Genomic DNA, 17,581 nt, shown 5'->3' with positions numbered 1-17,581 from the left:
ACTCTTACTTCCTCCTTTCCAACACCTCTTACCGTTTGGGGGGGTCCTCCCCAGGTTCTGTCCTCCCCAGGTTCTGTCCTTGGACTGCTACTATTCTCGATCTTCATTCTCCCTGGGTCAGCTGATGGCCTCCCATGGCTTCCACTGTCATTTATATACTGACACCCAAATCTATCTCTCTACCCCCCAGCTCACCCCATCAGTCTCCTCACACATCACTGATTTACTAACAGACATATCAGCCTGGATGTCACACCACTTCCTCAAACTGAATCTATCTAAACCTAAGCTCATAATATTTCCTCCCCCACGTGCCCCTTCCCCTGACTTCTCTGTCAAGATCAATGGCACAACTATCAATCCGTCACCTCATGCCAGGGTGCTAGGGATAACCCTAGACTCTGAACTGTCCTTTCAAGCCCACATCCAATCCCTGTCCAAATCATGCCGCCTTAGTCTTCGCAACGTCTCTAGAATACTCCTTTTTAACCAATGACACCACCAAGCTTCTAATTCACTCCCTGGTCATCTCTCGCTTCAACTATTGCAACTCACTCTTCATTGGACTTTCCCCCCTTCAGTCCATGATGAATGCTGCTGCAAGACTCATCCAACTTACCAACCAATCAGTGTCCCCCACCCCTCTCTGCCAATCCCTGCATTGGCTTCCACTCACCCAACGAATACAATTCAACAGAACTAGATAATTTACAAAGCCGTCCAACTCTGCCCCCAGCTACACTAACCTAGTCTCAAAATACCAACCAAGGCGCTCCCTTCGGTCCTCCCAAGACCTCCTGCTCTCTAGCTTCATTGTCACCTCCCATGCTCGTCTACAGGATTTCTCCAGAGCTGCTCCCATCCTTTGGAACTCTCTACCCCAGTCTGTCCGACAGTCCCCTTATCTAGCCATCTTTAGACGATCCCTGAAAACCCTTCTCTTTAAAAAACGTATCCTGTTTCTAACACACGGTTTTACGTTCTCCATCAGCTCATCCCCCACAGCTATTAACTTTTGTATCAATTGACCCTCCCTCCTAGATTGTAAGCTCTAGCTAGCAGGGCCCTCTGATTCCTCTTGTTCCAAATTTTAATGTAATTTAATGTCTTTCTTCATTTTGTTAAGCACTGTGCAAACTGTTGGCGCTATATAAATCCTGTATAATAATCATAAGCTCAATGGCTACTCCTTGGCACTTTGGCAGTAGGCAGGAAATTCCCTCATTCAGGCTGTGTTCCTTCGTGAAGGTATTTAACACTGGTGGTGCTCTACTTTCATGGTCTTGGCCATCAAGTTGTCCCCTCTGGCCTCAGCGTGGTTATTGGCAGCTTCTCTTGTCATTCATATACATATATCCCTGAACACCCACTAGTGTATTAAAGTATATTGACCTTTTTTTGGTCTTATATTAATTAGCGCTTTTAAAAGGGGTGTGTGTGTGTGTGTGTGTGTGTGTGTGTGTGTGTGTGTGTGTGTGTATATGTATGTATATAGATGTCTGAGAGGGCGGGACTTTACATGAGGTATGTAAGGGGCAGGTAATCAAATTATTGTAATAAACCTGTCTGATGTACAGTATTTCATAGCACATTATTAATTCCTAGATAACGATCTTTCATTTTTAGTAAAACTCATATATACACATAAGGCCCCTTTCACACTGGGGTGCCTGCAAACCGACCTGAAACTGCCATTGCTGTGTCTCCAATGTGAAAGCCTGAGGGCTTTTACACTGGAGCGGTGCGCTGGTAGGAGGAAAAAAAACTCCTGCAAACAGCATCTTTGGAGCGGTGTATACACTGCTCCTAAATCGCTCCTGTCCATTGAGATAAATGGGGCAGCGTGGCTATACCACCGGCATAGCGCCGCTTTGCAGGCAGTTGTAACCCTTTTTCGGCCGCTAGTGGGGGTTAAGACCGCCCCGCTAGCGGCCGAATACCACCGCTAAAAATAGCAGCGTTTTACCGCCGACGCCCCCACCGCCCCAGTGTGAACGGGGTCTAATCCCTAACATTTAAAGAGGGATGAGAAAATAAACTAAAACTCTTATTTTACATGGATAAATGCACAATTCGGAACAGTCCATTAAAAATAGGTAAACGCATAATGAATAATAATGGAACCCAAGGTCTATAGACTGGAAACATTTGGTACAGTAGACAATATGCTGATAAGAAATATGATTGGGACACATCTGTTGGCTCAATGCGTTTCTCGACTTAATGTTGCTCGTCAGGAGCAAGCATGTATTGTCTCTGCAGTGACATATATGCATTTCTAATTGATCTAGTATATTCACACATTGTCAAACAAGGGGTCAAAACCCCAACTTGTACTAACAGGGTTTGGACCCCTTGTTTCTGTTTGACAATGTGTGATTATACTGGATCAATTAGAAACGCATCTATGTCATTGCAGAGACACGAGCGACGTTAAGTTGCAAAATACGTTGAGACAACAGATGTGTCCTAATCGTGTGTCATATGAGGATATTGTCTACTGTAACAAATGTTTCCAGTCTATAGATCTTTGGCTCCATTATTATTCATTATGTGTTTACCTATTTTTTATGGACTGTTCCGAATTGTGCATTTATCCATGTAAAATAAATGTTTTTAGTTTAGTTTTTCTCATCTCTTTAATGTTAAGGATTCGAGATATATTTAGTATTCAGACCCCCTTAAATTTTTCACTCTTATATTGCAGCCATTTGCTAAAATCATTTAAGTTCATTTTTTTTCCCTCAATGTACACACAGCACCCCATATTGACAGAAAAACACAATTGTTGACATTTTTGCAGATTTATTAAAAAAGAAACTGAAATCACATGGTCCTAAGTATTCAGACCTTTTGTTGCTCAGTATTTAGTAGAAGTACCCTTTTGATCTAATACAGCCATGAGTCTTTTTGGGAAAGATGCAACAAGTTTGTCACACCTGGATTTGGGGATCCTCTGCCATTCCTCCTTGCAGATCCTTGCCAGTTCTGTCAGGTTGGATGGTAAACGTTGGTGGACAGCCATTTTTAGGTCTCTCCAGAGATGCTCAATTAGGTTTAAGTCAGGGCTCTGACTGGGTCACAGAGTTGTTGTGAAGCCACTCCTTCCTTATTTTAGCTGTGTGCTTAGGGTCATTGTCTTGTTGGAAGGTAAATCTTCGGCCCAGTCTGGGGTCCTGAGCACTCTGGAGAAGGTTTCCGTCCAGGATATCCCTGTACTTGGCCACATTCATCTTTCCCTCGATTGCAACCAGTCGTCCTGTCCCTGCAGCTGAAAAATGCCCCCACAGCATGATGCTGCCACCACCATTCTTCACTGTTGGGACTGTATTGGACAGGTGATGAGCAGTGCCTGGTTTTCTCCACACATACCGTTTAGAATTAATGCCAAAAAGTTCTATCTTGGTCTCATCAGACCAGAGAATCTTATTTCTCACCATCTTGGAGTCCTTCAGGTGTTTTTTTTTTTAAGCAAACTCCATGCGGGCTTTCATGTGTCTTGCACTGAGGAGAGACTTTCGTCGGGCCACTCTGCCATAAAGCCCCGGCTGGTGGAGGGCTGCAGTGATGGTTGACTTTCTACAACTTTCTCCCATCTCCCGACTGTATCTTCAGAGCTCAGCCACACTGATCTTTTGGGTTCTTCTTTTTTTTTTTTTTTTTTTTCCCAAAAAGAACAAGTTTATTGTTGTCAATCACACCATACAATTATCATAGGTGGCATAGTCATGTAAGCTACAGACATTATTTATATTTAAACATACATTTCTGATGTTGCATTTATACCTTTTAGGAAGATGTAGGCGTATATGCGGTTGTGATTCTTTATCTAGAGCATACAATTAAGCTATAGCATTCCATCCGGCTAGACATTCTTTGAGATTAAATTCAGGTATCTATGAAAGCAACCTCCACTCCTGGTGTACAGCTATTACTTATTGGTCACGTGGAGCATGTGTTTGTGTTTTCAAGCCATTTACCCCACACTTTATAGTATTTTTTTGGGCATCCTCTGTGGTTATATAGCACTTTTTTATATGGTAGGGATGTGTTCACATCCCTCAGCCAGTCCTGGACGGTGGGGGAGGTAGCTCTTAGCCAGTGTTTGGCTATTAGTTTCCTGGCGCTAAAAAGGGTTTCACTAATAAGTGTAGCCGTGGGCCTGGCCATAGTGTCTGGAATTAGGCCCAGGAGGCACAGTTTGGGGTCCAGCTGTATGGGTGAACCCATGAGATCGTGAAGGAACTTCACAATCTGTGACCAGTAGTCTTGTATCACTGGGCAAGACCAGATCAGATGAAAGAAAGAGCATGGGGTACCCAGACATCGTGGACAATTTAGGTTTTGGTTTGGGGAGAATTTGGCCATTCTGGCAGGCGTAAGGTAGGATCTATGAATGATGTATAGTTGGGTCAGGCGTTCAGATATCTTAGGTGAGGATTTCCGTACGCTCTCTAGGATATCTTCCCAGTCATTAATGTCTATTTGACCCAGGTCTGTTTCCCATTTGAATCTTGCCTTGTCTATTATTCTGGCGGTTTCTCTATTTCTTAGTGTGGTGTATAGGGTAGATATGAGTTTTTCTGGATTGGGTCCTGTGATTACATCTACTACTGAGACCATTTGGGAGTTAGGAAAGCCACTTGCGAACTGCGTCTGTAGTGCATGTTTCAATTGCAAGTAACTGAAGTGCATGTTAGAGGGGAGGTCGAATTCTTCGCTGATTGTTTGAAAATGACGTACACCAAATAGGGTGACAACCTGATAAAGGAATACTATCCCCTTAGCTGCCCATCTGGTGGCTCCGGGTAAGGACCTCAATTCTCCCAGGAGGGGGTTGTGCCAGAGGGGTGTGTGTGAATGGAAGAAATCGTCACCCAGCATTTTAATCGCCTTTTCCCATATGTGGCGATGTTGGAGTAACATTGAATGTTGGTCTGTTTTTGTCTGCTGTTTGTTCCCCTTTCTAAATAAAACTTGTAGTGGAGAGTACATGTCATTGTTTGGCCTTTTGCATACTAGTGCTTGGTATCTGGTTTCGTCAGTCTTATGGATGTGGTAAAAGTGCGATAGTTGTGCAGCTATATAGTAGGTGTATAAATCTGGTGTGGCTGCACCTCCCGACGAGGTGGGGTTTTTAATCGTGTTCCAAGCCAATTTGTGTCTACTAGACCCCCATATGAAAGAGTTAATAATTTTGTCCATTTTTTTAAATAGTGTTAGCGGGATCAGTACTGGGGAGTTCCAGAACATATAAAGAAATTTTGGGAGGAGTATCATTTTAAATAGGTTAATTCTCCCCATTACTCCTAGGGGGAGCCTCGCCCATGATTGTGTGCGGGATTTCAGATAGGGAAATAATGGTTCAATGTTGTTAGCTAAGTATTCAGAGGGGTCTTTCGTAATTGTTACACCCAGGTATTTAATGGAGGCGACTCTTTGTAACGGGAGGGACGCTGCAACAGATGATGGGGGCGATAAGTCGAGGGGGAGAGTCTGTGATTTGGACCAGTTCATGCTCAATCCCGAATGCTTCCCAAACTCTCCAATGATCCCAAGAACTTTTTGGAGGGAAGGGCCGGTGTCCTCTAGGTATAGCAGCATGTCATCTGCGTATAAGCTTAGTTTTTCTGACACAGGGCCCTTGTTTAGCCCTCGCACATTGGGGTTTGACCTAAGGGAGATGGCAAGGGGTTCCACCGCAAGGGCGTATAGTAGGGGGGACAGTGGGCATCCCTGCCGAGTTCCACGACCCAAAGGGAATGAGTCAGACATGTGCCCGTTCACCACCACCCTGGCCGAGGGGGAGAAATATAGCAGTTTTACCCATTTTATGAAGTTGGGTCCAAACCCGAATCCCCCGAGACATTCCCAAAGGTACCCCCATTCCACTGAATCGAAGGCTTTTGCGGCGTCCAGCGCCACAACCGCCCTCTCCCCCGCATTCTCATGCTCTGCCTCGATATTCATGTATAGGCGCCGTAGATTCATGGCCGTATTTTTTCCGGGCATGAACCCCGTTTGATCCGGGTGAATTAAGGAAAGAATGCTTTGATTAAGACGCGTGGCCAGTATTTTGGCCAGAATTTTAATATCTGCTTGCAGGAGCGAGATAGGGCGATAGGATTCTATGTGGTGGGGGTCCTTACCTGGTTTGGGAATCACTATAATAACTGCCTGGCGTAGGGATTCAGGAAGAGACCCAGACTCAAATATATGGTTGTAAAGCGTCAACAATTCGGGGATGAGCACCTCTGAGTAGGCTGCGTAAAAGTCGAGGGGCAACCCATCTCCACCTGGTGCTTTAGCGGGCGCGAGGGATGCTATGGCGAGTGCCACTTCATCCGACGTTAGGGGAGCCTCCAAGTCGGTGAGTTGGGATTCTGATAGTTGGGGAAAAGGGATATCATGGAGAAAGGCCTGCGTTTCTTGTGCGGTGGTCTGAACCTTAGATGAGTATAGATCAGCGAAGTATGCTTGAAAAGCTTTCGCAACCATGGGGGGGTCTGAGTATGTGGTATTATTGGGGCCCGAGAGTGCGACTACTACCGGTGGGTTTGTATCTTGGCGAGCAAGATACGCCAATAATTTTCCCGCGCGTTCCCCTTGTTCAAATATCCGTTGTCGCACAAAGAAGAGTTTTTGCTTAGCTTTTTCAAACTGTAACTGGTCTACGAGGCGGGTCTGCATTCTGAGTGCAGATGCCTTTTCCTGTGTTGGGTCGTTTTGGAACTCTCCAGTGAGCAAGTTTAGCTTGTCAGAGGCTTGAAGCATAAGGGCTTTGGAAGTTTTTTTGATTCTGTTTATGCGGGAAGATAGAACTGCGCGCGCATGGAGTTTGAATGTTTCCCATATCATACCCTTAGGGGCAGTGTTCCTATTAGTCTTGAAGAAGTATTGCCACTCCCCATGTATGTCCTCCTGGTCTTTCAGTGTTGTAAGCCAAAAAGGGTGTAGGCGCCAGCTGTGGGGTCCTGTTTTGGGGACTAGTTGTAGTGTGGCCCAACATGGAGCGTGATCCGAAAGGGATCTCGTGTGGTAACCTGAGTCAGATAGCTTTGGGATTAAATTGTTTGATATTAAGATGAGATCAATTCGGGACATGGTGGAGTGTCGCCGAAAAGCATGAGTAGGCCTTGGTGTCTGGGTGTTTGTATCTCCAGGTATCGGTTAATGAAAATTCTGCTAGCGTGCGTGCAAGTCTAGTGGTTTCAGGATGAGGGGTACTTTGTTGTGATTGTAATCTATCCTTACGGGGTTCTAGGACCATATTAAAATCGCCTAGCCAAATACATTGGATATTGGGGTGTTGTGCCATGTATAGCAAACCCTCAGTAATTAAAGTGGAGTTATATGGAGGAGGAATATAAAATGCCATTATTAAATACTGCGTACCATTCAGTGTGCAGTGCAGGAATATATACCTCCCCTGAGGGTCAGTGCACACTGAAATGACTGTAAATGGGGTTGTTTTGGCTATTAAAATCGAAATTCCACGTGAATACGGAGTGTGGGTGGCATGGAACGCCCAACCAATCCAGGGACGTTTAAGTGCATGCTGAAGGTGACCCGTGACATGGGTTTCCACAAGGACTATGATGTCAGCTCTGTATGATTTAAGATTGTTGAAAATCGCAGTGCGTTTAATTTTATCCCGGATCCCCCGAATATTCCAGGAGAGGAATTTTATGTTGGCCATATCAGTGTAGTACAGATGATGATAGAATAGACGTGGATCATTGTAAGGGCTCCCATGCCACCACACCCCGCATGGATGAAGGGAAGACACACATTAATTTTAAGTTCTGTCACCTTTCCCATATGACATTGGTTACGTACTGGTATATGAAGGCATGTAACAACACCAAACCTGTTCCTAAAGTAAACATTTCCCACAACCCCCCTCCCTGCCCTCAGTCTCCCAAACTTGACTGGGGCATCCAGCCCAAACTTAGTGCAGCTACGTTGCATTATCAAACAATCAGAAACTGCTGCACTTTTAAACATTCCACTGTCGGCGAAAGCCTATTTGGCAGCGCCGGCAGCAGAGTAAACAAAAAACCCTCTTTGGGTGCGAATAAGTTCTGGATGTTAAATCAACGATGGAGAACGTGAAATCTCTGCGGTTCAAACCGGAGGTATATTGCATAAGCCTGGGCCTATGCTCCTTTGTGGTATAGACTCTTACCATATTGGCACCAAAAAGGTTGGAGTCCAGAGTACTGAGATAGCAATGGGGGGGTGCGTCCGGTGTTCGGGGGGTGCAATAGGGATCGGATAGTTCCTTGTGTTTGGTAATGGCATGTCCCTGAGATTAAGAGGGTCCCCTTGAGACCAAACCGTTAATCGCACCGCGTGAGCGGGAATGTGGATTTGCAAGTGCTCAGTACTTTGGAGGAGCCGTAGTGGTGGCGGGTTCCAGGTCCTGGCAAGTTTGAGTATAAGGAGAAGGGAAGCAAATACGTTGTGGGCATAAAACGTAAATGTCCAGGTTCAAGAGGTAGGCCATGTTGGCAACGGAGGATCAAGGGTAGTGGGTTCAGGTAGAAAGTTAACTTAGTAGGTTAAGAAGAAAAGGCACTTACAATTTTGGTAGGACTGGGATGTGGTCAGGCTGGGCGATTTCTTGCGGCGTCTTGTTGGTCTAGCCACTCCGAAGCCAAGGTGGGGTCCTCAAAGAAGTGCACCCTGTCTTCGCCTGCCACGCGTAAACGTGCTGGGAAGAGCATTGCGTACTTGATGTGGTGAGCTCTTAGGCGGCGTTTGACTTCTGTGAACCGCGCTCGTTGCTTCTGCACTTCAGCAGAAAAATCTGGGAATGCAGAGATGAAGCCTGCCTGGAAGGGAATGTTGCCTTTGATTCTTGCCAATCGAAGCACCGCATCTCGGTCTCTGAAGTTTAGCAGCTTGGCTATGAAGGTGCGGGGTGGTGCTCCTTCAGGCGGGCGGCGTGCAGGCATACGGTGGGCCCGTTCCACCACGAAAGTTGTAGAGAAGGCTTCTCTGCCGTATGTTGTAATCAGAAGCTGCTCAAGGAAGGTGGCAGGATCTGTGCCCTCTGAGCCCTCAGGCAGCCCAATGAAGCGTAGGTTGGATCTGCGGGAGCGGTTCTCGAGGTCATCATGCTTCTGTGCCAGTTGCTGCATCTGCCGCTGCAGATCATCATGGGAATGTTGCAGGGGGTATAGTGTGTCCTCCGCACGTCCAATCCTGGTCTCGGCCTCAGTAACTCTCTCCCTCAGTTTTGTCATGTCGTGCCTAATTAAAGATATGTCCACCTTTACTTCCTCTATTTTGGTCGTCAGGGTGGATTGGCACAGCGAGATGGCTTCAAGCACCTGGGCCGTGCCGTCTGTTGCTGGGTCTGTGTGAGGGGCCTCGTGTGCTGCTGGCGCGGCGCCATCTTGCTGCTCTGTGCCTCGCTCCGTCCTCCGGTATTTGTCTAAGGACGAGGAGGCAGCTGCGCCTTTTTTAGGGGGGGACATGTTCCGGCTTGTCTACGCTGCTGGAACCCACAATTTGGGCAGGAATCTAGCCCGTGTTTGGTGCAGGATGGGGGAATAAGGATTACCACTAGCGGAGCTCCGGTCGATCACGTCCTCTCACATCGCCGTCCAGGCCACGCCCCCCTTTTGGGTTCTTCTTTACCTCTCTCACCTAGGCTCTTCTCCCCCGATAGCTCAGTTTGGTTTGGTCTAGGAAGGGTTCTGGTCGCCTAAACGTCTTCCATTTTTGGATTATGGAGGCCACTGTGCTCTTAGGAACCTTAAGTGCAGCAGAAATTTTTTGTAACCTTGGCCAGATCTGTGCCTTGCCACAATTCTGTCTCTGAGCTCTTCTTCAGGCAGTTCCTTTTGACCTCATGATTCTCATTTGCTCTGACATGCACTGTGAGCTGTAAGGTCTTATATAGACAGGTGTGTGGCTTTCCTAATAAAGTCCAATCGGTATAATCAAACACAGCTGGACTCAAATGAAGGTGTAGAACCATCTCAAGGACGATCAGAAGAAATGGACAGCACCTGAGTTAAATATGAGTGTCGCAGCAAAGGGTCTGAATACTTAGGACCGTGTGATATTTATTTCAGTTATTCTTTTTTAATAAATCTGCAAAAATGTCAACAATTCTGTGTTTTTCTGTCACTATGGGGTGCTGTGTGTACATTAATGAGGAAAAAATGAACTTAAATGATTTTAGCAAATGGCTGCAATATAACAAAGTGAAAAAATTAAGGGGGTCTTACTACTTTCTGTCCCCACTGTATGTATGTGTATCTCTGTCCTCTTCATAGATATGCATGTTACAATATATTACCCTGTCCCTTGCATACTTCATGTAAAGTCTCGCCCTCTGTTAAGTATATATTATAGGGATGGAGGCTAATGACTGTGTCATTGCCTCATATAAAGTCCCACCAACCCCATTTTCGCCAAAAGTTTTCTCTTGTCTTATATTTGGTTCCTCAGGTGGTCTGAGTTGCAGACCGTTTCTGGTCCCCCTTTGAGGACCTGTCTGTAGCTTTTGCCCACCTGACTGCCTATGGACATCTTGACTGTTTTTTTTTTTTTTTTTTTTTTGTGCCTCTGTTTATTGGTGAAGACCATTTGGTGGCAGTATAGCCCAACGTGAATCTAAATAGTCACTCTAAGGTTTAACAGCAGGTGGCACTAAAGTTGAAGTAACTTTTCATGGAACGGCATGTTTTAATGACATTCATGTTCACCTTAATAAACCACTGAAGTTGTTTTTATTTTTTATTTTTTTTATTTTGAAGGATATGTTTTTCAAATACACCTGGAATAACTTCCTTCACACGCAAGTTGAAATCTGCATTGCCTTGATTCTTGCTAGTCCTGGTGACAGTACAGACAGCTTGATCAGCGAACAGAACTCTGTAGGAGAGCATATCTTATTAAGACATGTAGGTTCTCCTCTTTCAAATTTTTTTATTATTATTTTTCTCTTCTATTGTGACTAAATGGTCAATGCAATATTTGTTTTGTAGCTCTTTTTGAAATGCCACTTAATAGACAGAATACTTGAAGCATGGGCCTTGAATGAAAAAAGACAGTAAGTGTTTGGTTTTTTGGGTTTTTTCTTTGTTTTGTTTTTTCCCCCCAAACAACTACCCCCCCCCCCCCCCTTCTAAATTGTTTGTTTCCTTACCTTTTTAAAGCGAGTCGAGTGCTTTATTCTGAGACTGACAACAGTACTAAACTTTACAAAGTTTATAGATTTAATAGTTCACAGTATCAAGCCTAAAGTGTAATATTGGCGTTTTTTAATGTGCTTTAGGTCTGAAGGCGGGCAACGATGTGGATACATGGGACACTTAACAAGAATAGCAAATTGCATAGTTCACAGCATTGAAAAGGGGCCAAACAGTACACTAGCACATCAGCTTATTAAAGGTACGTAGATCTTCTGTTCAATTCTTTCTGTTTGCCACCTTTTTAAGATGAAAAATACATACGCTCCTATATGAATGCAGCATCATTCTAATGCTGCAGCTGTCCCTGCCAGCTCGAAGACCAAGAACCGAAGTCGTATTACCTTTTTATTCTTGGTCTTCACTGAGCAGAGTGTGGTGACTGTCGATCACCAGCTCGCTATGCCCCTCCAGAGCTCACTGGAGCGCTGGACTGTGGAGGGGGCATGAGTGGCTGGCTCAGGCTCTCAGCAGCATGCTGAGTGGCTGAACCCACTACTAGTCAGGCAAATGGTTGGATACCGGCCTTAAAGTTGATCCTTGCAAAGCATGGACCAGCTCTGTGTCGGCCGACAGCAGGCTTTAGCCCGCTGTCTGCTGATTCTGGGTCACAGAAGAGCAAAAGTAAGTACATTTCTGTGACCCAGAAGAGAAGTGTGGCCAAAAAAGCTTTTGGCTATATTTCTCCTTTTTTAAAGGGACTGTCAAATTTAAATGGGGGTAAAAATACTTTGTCCCACTGCCCACATCTCCTATCTTTGCTCTCATGCAGTGATTGAAGAATCTGCAGCATCCTTCAGGGATCGTCAGGTGCCTGGTCCACCTCTGTGCACTATGTGACCAGAAATACCTTTGGCCATACTTTCTTTTTTTAATATCCTGGTCTAATTTAGATATTTGTGTTCTTGCTAGCATTCTACACCTAAAACCTATAAATATGCTTAGCAATTTCTTAAAGGTTTCAGAAATTCCCTTGACAGGTGTTATGCATGACTACACGTGACCCTGCACTGTGAAGTGAAGATATTTGCACCATCCATGCGTAATTAAAACTAGACACTAGTAGACAGCCTACCAATTTGCTCTTGGGGAATTTTTTTTTTTTTTTTGAGACTTGTAAGTATGAAGCAGACATTTGAATTGCAAGATGATAAAGTATCTGTTGGGCATTGAAGGTGGGTACCTAGTTTTGCAAGCCTAACAGTACCAATCCCCTTAATTTGGCCCAAAACATCTCTGTAATTGACCAAAGACAACAAGCTACGATGTTTGTTTGAAGTCACTTATCTTGTTCACAGCTTCATATATCAGAGTAGCTGGTTGCACGTTATTTGGGCTTCAAAGAATTGTCAAATTATGCTAAAGGATCAGTCCAACTGTAAAGGCCCTTTTAGTTATTGGTGGTGCTGGGTGCGCCTGTCGTTAACTCAAGAGCGCTCTGCCATAATTCCAGACTGTTTTGCTCACCTGAGAATTGTGTGTTCCTACCCAGCTTTGCATGTATTTCACCAGTTCTGTTGCATCTGCAAAATTATGTGTTAAAGATCCAGTTCACAATACCCCTCGGTAACAACTACAGCAGCTCTGCAGACACAGTAGTAACCACAAATGTCTTTCCATTAGAACAGGGTTTTACTGTCCATCGGACTTTAGGGGGGCCAGACTGGCCAGCCGGAATGGAAAATTTTTTTGGCATCAGTGGGAGTAAACAGTGCCTCGTCTTTCTTAATAGGGAGAGGATTAGTGCACCATTGTTGGTGCCAGTGGCATGAATTATGCCCCATTTTTGTTGACAGAATAGTGTCTCGTATCAGTGGGATGAATAGTACCCCAGGGGCCAGATAAAGGCAGGCAAAGGGCCGCATCGTTGCATTCGAATATTAAGCAAAATGTAGTGCTCCAGTATCTTCTAAAAGAAAACCTTTTATTTGAATATATATATATATGTGTGTGTGTGTGTGTGTGTGTGTGTAAAATTAATCATGTCTAAAATTGTTGGCACCCCAGAAATTTTTCCAGAAAATAAAGTATTTCTCACAGAAAAGTATTGCAGTTTTGCTATACACATGTTTATTCCCTTTTGTGTGTATTGGAACAAAACAAAGGGAGGGGGGAAAAAAGCAAATTGTACATAATGTCACACACCACTCTAAAAATGGGCTGGTCAAAATTCTTGGCACCCTTAACTTAATATTTGGTTGCACACCCTTTGGAAAAAATAACTGAAATCAGTCGCTTCCTATAACCATCAATAAGCTTCTTACACCTCTCACCTGGAATTTTGGACCACTCTTTTGCAAACTGCTCCAGGTCTCTCTTATTGGAAGGGTGCCTTTTCCCAACAGCAATTTTAAGATCTCTCCACAGGTGTTCAATGGGATTTAGATCTGGACTCATTGCTGGCCACTTCAGAACTCTCCAGCGCTTTGTTGCCATCCATTTCTGGGTGCTTTTTGACGTATGTTTGGGGTCATTGTCCTGCTGGAAGACCCAAGATCTCGGACACAAACCCAGCTCTCTGACACTGGGCTCAACAGTGCGACCCAAAATCCTTTGGTAATCCTCAGATTTCATGATGCCTTGCCACCCAGTGCCAGAGGCAGCAAAACAACCCCAAAACATCATTGAACCTCCACTATATTTCACTGTAGGTACTGTGTTCTTTTCTTTGTAGGCCTCATTCCATTTTTGGTAAACAGTAGAATGATGTGCTTTACCAAAAAGCTCTATCTTAGTCTCATCTGTCCACAAGACGTTTTCCCAGAAGTAGTCTTGCTTTTTTATGTCTGTCAGCAGTGGGGTCCTTCTGTGTCTCCTGCCATAGCGTTTCATTTTAATGTCGACTGATTTGCACTGACACTGATGCTCGCTGAGCCTGCAGGAAAGCTTGAATTTCTTTGGAACTTGTTTGGGGCTGCTTATCCACCATCCGGACTATCCTGCGTTGCAACCTTTCATCAATTTTTCTCTTCCGTCCACGCCCAGAGAGATCAGCTACAGTGCCATGGGTTGCAAACTTCTTGATAATGTTGCGCACTGTGGACAAAGGCAAATCTAGATCTCTGTAGATGGACTTGTAACCCTAAAATTGTTGATATTTTTCCACAATTTTGGTTCTCAAGTCCTCAAACAGTTCTCTTCTCTTTCTGTTGTCCATGCTTAGTGTGGCACACACAATGCAAAGACTAAGTGAACTCCTCCTTTTTTTTTTTTTTTTTTTTATCTTTCAGGTGTGATTTTTATATTTCCCACACCTGTTACTTGCCCCAGGTGAGTTTAAAGGAGCATCACATGCTTGAAACAATCTTATTTATCCACAATTTTGAAAGGGTGCCAAGAATTTTGACCAGCCCATTTTTGGAATTTTGTGACATTATGTCCAATTTGCTTTTTTTCCTCCCTTTTTTTTTTTTTTTTGTTTTTTTTTTTTTTTTTGTTTTGTCCCAATACACACAAAGGGAATAAACATGTGTATAGCAAAACATGTGTTACTGCAATACTTTTCTGTGAGAAATACTGATTTTTCTGGAAAAATTTCTGGGGCGCCAACCATTTCGGCCATTAATATATATATACATATATAATTTTTTTTTTTATATAACATTAGCATTGTAATAGCAATACAGTTTTCTGACAATCCAGTGTAAGATTACTTGAAAAGCTCCCTTTTTCATATTGTGAGTATTGCCTGTATGCATGCTTTGTGGCTTCTGCTCTGCATATTCATTTAGCGTACTTTCAATTTCTAAGGACTACATATTAAATAGTACTCTGCTTCCTACAAGCAGGCATGGTGTTTTCCTGTACTGAATGTGCCTCCTGAATTGCTGTCCCTCACCTCCTGTAGTTTAGACAGCAGGCTCTGTGAGTGATGTGACACAAACAGTTGCATATTCACTGGGTGTGGTGAATGTTCAAGCAAATTGTGGAATTCTTAACATGTGTTTTTCAAACTTGTTCAAATTAATAGGAGTAGGCTAAAAATAAATGAAATTAAATTCAATGAGGAAATGAGTGCAATTTTAAATTTTAACCTTTAAAAATACTTTAATATGTATGTTTCTAAATTGCAGAATTGCCAACTGAAGCTCAGGAAAAATGGGAGACTTTCTGCACAAGTTCCTTAAGTGAAACAAACAAGAGGAACACTGTAGATCTAGTAGGTTTCTGCTCTACGTGTCTGATTGTTCATCGTGTTTAAGCCTCCAAACGCAAGTCTGCAGGGAGCCTTGCACCAGGCACATAATACTGCCTGAAAGATGGAGCTCTGAAATTGTCCTTTCAGCTGATTTATGTCATGTCTAGGGATGTTTACTTTATTTTTTTTCCTTTTTCTTTTATTTTTTTTATTTGGATCAATATACGATTAAAATTCTTCCTGGTTCATGCAATAATATAATACCATAATACTGTTTTAACAAACCTTGTAACATTATAGTTTTATAAGCTTTCAAAACTGGGATGAGGATGAATGTAACAGTATTTTAGAAACCCCCCCTCTACTTGGGCTTCTTTTCTTTTACTAAAATACACTGCGTCGCTTGTCACGTACAATAATTTCAATCCGCTTTTGAATGTAAACCACCAAAACTGATCAAGGTGACCTGCAACCAGATCATTTTACAATATCCAAACCCTTGTTAAGTTCATCAATTTTGATCAATTCTGCAGTTGAATGTAGTATGAGATTGTCACTATTGTCATGTTTGGTCCTAGCATTATTAATCTACTGCCAAATAAAAAGGAAACAAAAATGTGCAGCAGTAGAAACACTGATCCATAATTTCTAATGTATCCTAAACACTGCCTCAAGGTACTTAGCATTTCTAAAGTGCTAATACGGTTAATATACAATCCAATTAGAGGTCACCTCTGATTTCCAAAGTTTAATTTTTAGTTACGATTCTGAAACCATTATAATGGTTGACACCCTTTTTGACCTAGTAAAATGTTAGCTGGGATAACTTGAGTACTTTTGTACAATTACTCTTTTTAAATTACTTTCACCCTATAAGATCTTACACTCATCTGTTGTCAATTTTAGCAAATCTACTCTGTGGCACATTGGAAACCACAAATCCACCACTGAAAACATTTTGGACACTTCTCAAGTCAAATCCTATTTTCCTTTTGAAGAACCAGGCCACCTGGGACTTATTTACTCCTTCACAAAACATGTGTTTTTTTTTTTTTTGTTTTTTTGTTTTTTATGTGCATTAGGATCTCAAGAACTAATCTGAGAGGAGCTGCATCCACTTTACCTGGTGTTCCCTACCACTCTCGTAGCCCTCTTATGTGCCCTGTTAAATGATGGTTGGGTTCCAGTCAGCGCAATAGCATTTTCATTTTCTATTCATTCCTTCTCCTGTGGAATAAATGGGATATGTATATGCACTCACAAAGGCTATGAGTGATCAGAAGTGTTTTCTGCAGAAACTGTGTAGTTCTGTGGGCCAGGCTGCCTGCAGCATTGAATAGCATGTACAAGACATTGGACAGGAATCCATTTCAAAAATGCTTTTTTTTTGAAAATATTAAACTGGTCTGGTGCCAACAAATAACTTGGTGTTAATTGCACCACAGCTTGGCAAGAAAATGTTCCATCCTAGCTTATCATTGTTGGCCTGTTTTTTAACACTGCAGTACGGCGCTTCACTTTGATAGCTCTACATCTATGATGAATGGATGCACCAGTGCTAATGGCCTGTGAAAGTAGGAAAGAATAAGTGTCTTGTCACACATTTCAAGGAGTTCCAATGTAATTGGAATATACAAGTAGAGCTGAAATGCTGAACAGATCATAGAAATGTAGTTCTTCAGGAAAGAAGTTTCTTGGGATGTTTGTACATGAATGGGAACAGTACTGCATTCCTGCAGCAGAGATCCGTATTGAGTTCAAGTAGCTGGAATCTAGTATCTCAATTGAATTTGCGGTTTCATTTATCTGTCTGTAGAGGCCTCATTCAGTCGGCTTTAATTGTTAATGGTCGGTCATGTGATTTTGTCCCTGACCTGGTCTTGTTAGGAGATATGTTAAATGACATGACGCCACAACTATAGTAACCAAGTGGTTGTCTGACAGGCTCTTCTGAGGGCGCTTATGACCTTTCCAGTTTGTATGGAATCAATATCCCCTTTAATTTTCTTACACATGTGGGTTTAGTAAAACGTTGAAAGAGAATGGAGGTTAATTTGTGAAGGAGAGAACTGATGGAGGAAAGTACCCTGAGGTAAGGTGACCACTGTAAATGCAGGCATAATGGAGACGAGATGTAATTACAAATAGAGTAGTAAATTATTACCCATATTATTTAGGACCACTCCAGTGCCACATCCTAATAATATTCACCATCAAAAGCACACACACTTTG

The 17,581-nt window shown here is 43.2% G+C and overlaps 1 protein-coding gene across 6 annotated transcripts in view; it reads left to right on the top strand.

The window, feature by feature from the left end:
* The window catches only part of PPP6R3 (protein phosphatase 6 regulatory subunit 3), a 145,430-nt gene that overhangs the window by 84,924 nt on the left and 42,925 nt on the right, over positions 1-17,581 (top strand). For all 6 annotated transcript variants that reach the window (XM_073604576.1, XM_073604575.1, XM_073604577.1 and 3 more), the window contains exons 12-15: positions 10,776-10,922; positions 11,007-11,071; positions 11,297-11,412; positions 15,284-15,369. In XM_073604576.1, the coding sequence (XP_073460677.1) occupies positions 10,776-10,922; positions 11,007-11,071; positions 11,297-11,412; positions 15,284-15,369 (414 nt within the window). The remainder of the gene's footprint in view (positions 1-10,775; positions 10,923-11,006; positions 11,072-11,296; positions 11,413-15,283; positions 15,370-17,581) is intronic.

The sequence above is a fragment of the Aquarana catesbeiana genome, linkage group LG11, assembly GCF_042186555.1.
Source record: "Aquarana catesbeiana isolate 2022-GZ linkage group LG11, ASM4218655v1, whole genome shotgun sequence".
Taxonomy (NCBI): domain Eukaryota; kingdom Metazoa; phylum Chordata; class Amphibia; order Anura; family Ranidae; genus Aquarana; species Aquarana catesbeiana.
This window is presented reverse-complemented; position numbering and strand designations above follow the sequence as displayed.